The sequence below is a fragment of the Impatiens glandulifera genome, chromosome 1 (assembly GCF_907164915.1).
Source record: "Impatiens glandulifera chromosome 1, dImpGla2.1, whole genome shotgun sequence".
NCBI lineage: Eukaryota > Viridiplantae > Streptophyta > Magnoliopsida > Ericales > Balsaminaceae > Impatiens > Impatiens glandulifera.
This window is the reverse complement of record NC_061862.1, coordinates 109,237,421-109,246,571: the sequence shown is the minus strand read 5'-3', so window position 1 is coordinate 109,246,571 and position 9,151 is coordinate 109,237,421. Positions and strand designations below refer to the sequence as shown.

The 9,151-nt window shown below is 30.4% G+C and overlaps 1 protein-coding gene across 1 annotated transcript; it reads right to left on the bottom strand.

The window, feature by feature from the left end:
• Window positions 1–903, bottom strand: LOC124940020 (mitogen-activated protein kinase kinase kinase 20-like). The gene has a single exon (XM_047480500.1). It carries the CDS (start codon window positions 901–903, stop codon window positions 1–3), a length of 903 nt encoding a protein of 300 aa, XP_047336456.1.
• Between the last annotated feature and the right edge of the window lie 8,248 nt (window positions 904–9,151).

Sequence of the window (9,151 nt, the reverse complement as noted above, 5' to 3'; positions counted from 1 at the left end):
TCAAGCTTCCTCCGCTTTATATTGACAAACAGTAGTACTACTCGTTGGCATAATCTTACAGACTTGTTTGCCAGTGGAAAGAGGAGAAGGAGGATGATCGACTATGAAGGGATGTTGAAGAAGCAGTTCGGCGTCCCATCTTTGCTCCGGATCCTCAACCATACATTTCCTCCAGAAAAGCTGTGCTTTGTCGGACATTCTGGAACGTTCTATAATCTTATGAATTTCATCTTCCTTCATGTGTCTCCATATTTTGACTCCTGTGATCATCTCGAACAGACAACAACCCAGTCCCCATATATCGGCTTTACTCGTGTAGTCACCGGACTTAAATGACTCAGGAGCCATATAGTTACGAGTCCCAATGATCTTCCCAGGGTATTTCCCCGGCTTAATTGTAAGACCCAAATCTCCAATCTTTGCCTTCCCCTTAACAATGAGAATATTATCTGTTTTTATATCACAATGAACATATCCCTTAGAATGGATAAACCGTAAACCATGTAAGACACATTCTGTGACTTCTCTTGCTTCGATCTCAGAGATTCTTGTGCCCCTAGATGCAGCCGACTTAATCCGGTCGTGCAAGCTTCCACCTGCGGCGTACTGCATGAAGATGTTTCTGAAACGCTCGTCTTCTTCGTATGTGCAATCGCAGCCCAGGTAACGAATTATGTGAGGGCAATCCTTGAACTTTTTGAACAGATTGCGTTCACGGATGAGAGAAGAGGAGGATGCGTACTTTGCCGATTTTACTGCCATGACTATTTGTAACGATGAGTCAGGGAGAAACAGAGGATGTCCAGCCAAAGGATGGGCCAGACAAACAAAACCGTAGCCGCCGGCGCCGAGCTTTCTTCCTCTCTCCCACAACTTCATTGATTCAGGTGTAGATACTTCCATCTTTCAAATGTAGAGAAGAAGTAAAGTTTGATCATTGATGTGTTATAATATCTATATATATATAGTTTGATATTTGAGAGAAATTTGGAAGATTTTTTCTACTATTATTTTGGACACAAATCCTTTTTTAACAGATTAACACGGACTTTGTAATTATTTGAATTTTTTAATTAATTTAAATTAATCAAACAATAATTTTATTTTTCTCTCTTTTATTAAGTATTCAATTAATTAATTAAAATATTTTAGGTTTTAAATTATTATCATTATTTTTAATTCATTATTGAATATTAATATCTATTTTTTTATTAAAAAAGTATTCTAATAAAACCTAGGTTAGTAGAACAGTATTAGCCTTAAAATAGAAGGTTAAATAGTCTAGTTCAAATATGAATAGGGACATAGCTTACATGATAGAGTGCTTTTAACATTTCAGAGACGAATTTAATAGTTAGTTTGAACAGATCTTCTTGACCATTTAAATTTATTTTTTTCATTATGAAAATGTTTGGGTAATGAATTTTTTAATGTTACTATCTTAAAAAAAACATTTTCAATAATGTCATAACCTCCGTGTACAAACACAAAATCAATTGAAAATAGATAAACAAAAAAATATTTATATTTATTTATTTATATATATATATATTTATTTATTTTTATATATATATATATATATATAAATATATATATATATATATATAAATATATGTTAATATATATATATATATATATTTATATATATATATATTTATTATTTGTTAGGCTTAATTTGTGAGAGTGTGACAAGGTTGTTTTTCTTTGGACTCAATTAGATCTAAATATATTTTTTTTTTCTTTTTCCAAAGTTATCGTGTAATATAGGAATAAGAGTTGTTTTAGTTAATGTGTTTTCTTAATCTCTTAAACCTAATTTCTAAAGTTCTCAACTATTCTCCATTTATATATATTTATTAACATAGTATCAAAGAACGTTGGGTGAAAGAAATTTAATTGACAACGAAACTCACCATGTCTGGAAGTGGAGCTATAGGAGAAGGCGCAACGGGAAGAGGAACAATAGGAGCAAATCAGAAAAGGAAGTACAATATTGATCCTCTGGTGCTCCATAGTGTTGATAACCCAAAAACTGTTAGGATTTGTATATTCCAAATCCGACTTGCTTGAAACGATTGTAAAAACTCTCAAGAAAGAACACAAGAAAACACAGATTTATTGTGGTTCACTGAAATTGAGCTACGTCCACTTCAACCGTCACCAGATTTCACTATGAAGAAGAAGAAGAAATACATAATTTTTGTATCACACTTTATCTCTCTAGAATTCTGTCTAGTTTTTGTAAATCCTTAATAATCACATATTTATAAGGTAAACATTCAGGTAATAAACATAAATAACTCTTGATCATGCTCAAGCCCAAAACCAAATACAAACTCAATAAACTCTAATTAAAAATGTAAAATTTATTATAAGTGTAGGCTCCAATACTCAACAATCTCTCACTTGGAGACTAACTTCATCATCTCTCGATCGGTAGCGACTTTCTATTCGGTCTCTTAACGAAGAATACCAATTGAAGTTGCACACAACTTCAGTTTCTCATTTGTCATAGCTTTCGTCAACATATCAGCTGGATTCTCACTCCCGGGAATCTTCTCAAGAGCTAATACTCCATCTTCTAAAGTATACCGGATGAAATGAAAACGAACCTGTATATGTTTTGTCCTTCCATGATAAACTGGATTCTTTTCCAAATGAATGACACTATGACTGTCTCATCGCAACATACTTCCCTCTGAGTCTTGACCCAATTCTCGCAAAAAGGGTTGTAACCACATCATCTCCTTAGCAGCCTCTGTCACAACAACATATGCTGCATCACAACTAGAAAGAGAAACAATCTTCATCAATTTTAAAACTCAATTGATTGCAATACCTCCTAGAGTATAAATGTACCATGTTGTGCTCTTCCTACTATCAACATCACCACCATTGTTAGCATCAACATATCCTTTCAAACTCACATTTGAATTTCGAAAATACAAAGCAAGACCCGTACTTCCTTTTAAGTATTGTAGTATCCACTTTACTGCTTCCCAATGTTGTCTACCCGTGTTGCTCATGAATCTGCTAACAACTCCCACTGCATGTGCTATGTCTGGCCTTGTACAAACCATCGCATACATAATACAACCAATGACAGAGGCATACGGAACAATGACCATGTAAATTTTCTCCTCTTCTGTTGAAGGCAACTAGTCTTTAGATAGTTTGAAGTGACTAGTTAAGGGAATAGTAACTGGTTTTGATCATACAAGTTGAACCTGCTAAGAACTTTTTCACATATTCTTCTTGTGAAAGCTTGAGAACTTCTTCATCCCTGAAAATTCTCATCCCAAGGATTTTTTTTTTCAACACCCAAATCCTTCATTGCAAACTTTTCAGACAACTCTTTCTTGAGCTTGTTAATCTCATACAAACTTGCTCCAGCAATCAACATGTCATTAACGTAGAGGAGCAAAATAATGTACGATTTATCAAATCTCTTGATATATCAACAATGATCAGCTTCACACCTAAGAAAATTGTTACTTTTCATGAAGCTATCAAACTTCTTGTACCATTGCCTTGGAGTCTGTTTCAAACTATACCAACTTTTCTAAAGCTTACATACAAGCTCATCTTTTCCTTTGATTTCAAATCCTTCTGGTTGTCGCATGTAAATATCTTCATCTAAATCACCTAATTTTCCATTAATTCTTTGTGGGCAGTGGTGTAGAAAGACGCTCCCGAGTCCAAAACCCATGAATCTATCGGGCTACCAACAAACAGAAGTAACGCGTCGGTGATAGTTTCTGTAACAACGTTGGCTGCGTCATTTTTATCATCACAGTTTCTCTTCGGTGCTTTACAGTTCCTCTTCAAATGACCATGTTTACCACAATTCCAGCACTCAAATGTCTGCCCAGACTTTGACGGACTCCTCTTGCTCCTCGACATAGATCTACTATTATCTCGATTGAAATTTTTATCATTACCTTTGCCCCTGTTTTCTATATTCAGAGCATAACCTTTGAACGTTTCACCAGAATCAATTTTACGAACCTCTTCAGTAAGAATACGACTTCTAACTTCAAAAATTTTCAATTTAGCATTTCCAACTAAATTACTAATTGCTGCCCTCATAGGTCTCAACTATTTGGTAAAGATTCTAACAAAATTAGGGCACTAACTTCATCCCCAAAATCAATCTAAATGGATAGCAATTGATTCACAATTGTATTGAATTCATTCAAATGAGTAGTGACAGAAGTACCATCAACCATTCTTAAGTAAAAGAGTTTATTCATTAAGTGTACCTTGTTGTTAGTAGATGATTTCTCATACATATCAGAAAGAACTTTCATCAGACCCATGGTGGTCTTATCCTTTGCTATATTGTGAACAATCGTCTTGGCTAGCGTCAATCGGAAAACTCCCAAAACTTGTCTATAAAGGAGTTTCCATTCAGCTTCATCCATCTTCTTTGGTTTCTCACTCAAAGAAAGATGGAGCTTCTTTCCATATAGATAATCTTCAATCTGCATTCTCTAGAAGGCATTATCTGTCCCATTGAATCTTCCAATCTCATGTCATATATTTCTCTCGCTTGTCATCGTTTTCAATGCTCAGATCTAGCTTAACTGCTCTAATACCAGTTGTTAGGATTTGTATCTCCAAAATCCGGCCTGCTTGAAATGATCTGTAAAAACACTCGAGAAATAAAAACACAAGAAGACACAAATTTATAGTGGTTCACTCAAATTGAGTTACGTCCACTTCAACCGCAACCAGATTTCACTATGAAGAAGAAGAAGGAATATAGAGTTTTTGCCTCATACTTTATCTCTCTAGAATTATGTCTAGTTTTTGTAAACTCATAATAATCACATATTTATAAGGTAAACATGCATGTAATAAACCTAAATAACTCTTGGTCAGGCCCAAGCCCAAAACCAAATACAAACCCAATAAACTCTAATTAACAATGTAGAGTTTATTATAAGTGTAGGCTCCATAACTCAACACCATTCTCTGCTCAAAACTCCTGACAAGGTTCAAATACTTTAGTTGGTGTAAATCAATTAGGTTAGCCCAGAAAGCTAAAATTAAATTAGGGTTTTTGGATGATTCATGTCCTATACCAAAAAATGAAGCTGATGCAAAACAATGGAAGATAGTTCATGCAATGGTCCATTCTTTGATCATGATTTTAATATCAAGTGAGATACAATAAATTTTCAAGAAACTGAAATAACTCAAGAGCTATGGACTGAAATCAAATGGCATTATGAAAATAACAAAAACCCTAGAAGATTTGGGGTAAAAAAAATCATAAATATGAAACATAGTTCCCTAACTCTAGAAAGGTATTACTCCAATATCAAACTTTTATGAGATGAGTCAAAATGGATAAAATCATCATTCCACTATCAAGATAAAAGATGTTGGGATTATACTGCTCAAAATGATGAAGATGACAAGTTGCTTCAATTTCTGATAGGACTCAATGATCGTTATGAGCACATCATTGATAAAATCCTTGTTGATGATCCATCTCCTACAATTTACAAAGCATATATTATGCTTTTGTATGTTGAAATGAAACGAGAAATTGATGAAAATAAAACTAAGAGTTTCAGTGCTCTCCATAAAAGAAATGAAGAGAATAAATGTCTTGACTTTGATAAATATGTGAATCTTATTGTTGAAAAAATAATGGTTACTGGTCAAATAAGGAACAATAAGGTTAGAGAAGACAAAGGAAAAATTTCTCAAATCCTTAGAAAAATACAGTTTGCAAATATTGTGGATTAAAGGAGCATATTCAAGAAGGTTGTTTCAAATTTATTAATTATCCAGAATTGTTTAAGCAATCAAAAGACTAAAGGAATAAAAAATTTGTTAATGTTGTCAACACTCTGTATGATGTCAACAACAACCCTGCCAATGTAACTGCTGATGAATTTAAACTGTTCTGACCGTTCATAAAAATATAAAAAAATGAAAGAAGCAACTTGGAATTTCAGGTCGGTAAACATTCTAGCATTGCTTTACATTTTAGTATGAATCTTAATCAGGTTGAAAATTGTAGTATAACTTGAATTATTGATTATGGAGCTAGTAATCATATTTGCAATAATAGAAAACTTATGAGTAATATTCATATAATTTCTAAACCATTAGAATTATTTTTACCAGATGACAGTAAAAATGAAATTAAAGAAATAGGTACAGTTGTTTTAAATAAACATTTGCACCTCAAAAATGGTATGCTTTCTTCAGATTTTAAATACAACCTTATATTTATTGCACAATTATTAGAATCAGATAACATTAAATGTTATTTTTTTTCCTACATATTGTGTTTTGCAGGACCTTGAGAAAGATTTTATTTTGGGAAAAGACCTTGAGAAAGATTTAAAATTAGGAAAGTGGATTAGGGTTAATAACTTGTATTAATATTTTGAAAATGATCTGGATGATTTCAATGGTGATCCTTTTTTCAATACAAAAACCAATCATTCCTTTTGTAAGCAATGGAGTATGACAACTTCTATTAATGCAAATGAAAAACTTTCATTTTGTAAACTTTGTAATGAGCCGTCTATTACTATTATCAATGAAAAGTTTTCATTTTCAGTTCAAGTTGATTGTAATACATTGCATCAAAAACTATGTCATCCTTCTCATAAGATTTTACAAAAAAATCCAAATATAAAACATGAGCTTAAACATTGTAAAGTTTTCTCTCTCTCTAAAATTACTAGATCACTCTTTTATACTAGTCAATCCAAAACTAACACAAATTTTGAAATAATTCACATTGATTTATAAGGACCATATAAAGAGTCTTCAATTATTAATACTCCATATATGTTAACCATTGTAGACGATTTTAGTAAAGTTCATGGAATTTTATTTTTTTCTGATAAAATAGTAGTTTTTAGTAAAATTAAATCAATTTTTTAATAAGGTTAAAACTAGGTATGGAAAATATGTTAAGATTAATTATATGATAATGGATCTGAATTTATTAATTCAAAATGTTTTGAACTTTTTTCTCATATTGACATTCAATATCAAATTTCATGTGCTTACACTACACAACAAAATAGAGTTGTGGAGCGTATACATAGACACCTTACTCAAATGGGAAGATCCATAATGTTTCAATCAAAATTGCCTATTAAATTTTGACCATTTTCTCTATTAATTGCTAGTCATCTCATTAATAAGTTACCTAATAGAGTTCTCAATTGGAAAACACAATTTTCATTACTTACCAACAAAGATGTTGACTATAGTTATATGTGAACATTTAGTTGTATTTGTTACCTAACAAATATTCAACCTTATAAAGGTAAATTTGAACCTAGAGGTAAAAAATATATTTTTTTAGTATATCCTCTTGATACAAAATGTTATATAATATATGAAATGCATTCACAAAAAAATTGTAACTTTCAGAGATGTTCATATTTTTTAGAATATCTTTCCATTTGCTCAATCTGGAGTTTTAAATTACAAGATAACTTGGATTCTCCAAGACAATTCTTTAATAATAATGAGAATTCACCTTGTATTATTCTTACAAGTTTGATACTTTTGATGAAATTTGACTTGATGCCTCTATGTAAACTCAATTTAATATTCCTAATATTAATCTGTCTATTCAAGAACATGTTCAACTAACTAGTTTTGTTTCTAAAAAAAGAACAAGATATCGAAATAAGCCTCACTAGTTTGATGACTATATGATTAATCATACCATGGCTACACAAAACACAAATTATATGCTTCCACTTACATTTCCTTTTATTTCTAATTGCACGGATACAATTCATAAATATTTTCTATCTAACATTTCAAATTTTTGTGAACCACAAACATACAAAGAATCATCTTATAATTTTGATTAGTTCAAAGTTATGAATGATGAAATTTGAGTCTTAAAAGACATTAAGACTTGGGAAATTACCACTCTTCCACATGGTAAAAAAGACAATTGACAGTAAGTGGATTTATAAAACAAAATTAAATCAGGATGGTGCAATCGACAAATTTAAAGCTCGGTTAGTTGCAAAAGCATGTAATCAAATAAATGGCACTGATTTTCATCAAAGTTTTGCTCCGACTTTTAAATAATATTACTTGTTTAAGTTTTGTTCAATCATCTCATGATCACTGTTTGTTCTTAAAAAAATGAACTCTACTTTATTGTGGTATTGATTTATGTTAATGATGTTTTAATGGCTGGTAATAGTCTCGATGAAATCTCTAAAACTAAAGCATTCTTTCACTCTAAATTTCTCATTAAAGATTTTAAGGGAGAAAAGTACTTCATTTATTAAAGATTTTAAGGGAGAAAAGTACTTCATTTATATATATATATATATATATATGAATGTTAAAAGTTTTGTCATATATATATATATATATATATATATATATATATATATATATATATATATATATATATATATATATATATATATATATATATATATATATATATGTTAAAAGTCCTTAATATGTATAGTCCTATAAAATGAAGTTGTAATCATATCTTAAGAGTTGGTTATTGTAAATCCATCTCCAAACTATATAGTTTTTTCTAACAAAATAATAAAATTGCACCAACCAATAAAATTTACAAAAACCTTCCTTAGTTCATTTACTAAATATAAACCCTAATTGTTTAATAAACGCATTCAAGAATCAGAATAAGAGATCTATAAACAACTCTATAAACAAATCTTTTGTTGTTTTTACAAAGAGATCAGAACATAAAATCTAAAGTAATTTGTGAAAGAATATTTTTTTTTGAATTTTTAGGTTATTTTAAGAATTTTTATTTAAAATCCAATCATTACTTCATCTATTTAATTATATATTTTATTTATTAAAATATAAAAAATTATTATTTATTATCCTAAAAAAGAAGAGGGAAAAAATATTATAATCTGTTTTTGTATTTTAAACTAAAAAAACTGATAATAATTTCAGAAAATATTTAATAAAATCCAAGAAAATCACTTAATAAAATAAGTTTCTAATGTCATTCTTGTCTATTCATGATTTTTCGTGGTGTATACAGAAAAAATAAAGTTAAATTGTGCGAATATATATTATATTTGTTGGGAGACTATGACTCAACCTCAACCAGTGCGTTATCAGATTAAACTTTTTTTTTCTTTATCTGTAA

What these genes read in the sequence shown, in the direction of transcription:
- LOC124940020 (XM_047480500.1), bottom strand. Translation starts at nt 903, where the DNA reads ATGGAAGTATCTACACCTGAATCAATGAAGTTGTGGGAGAGAGGAAGA.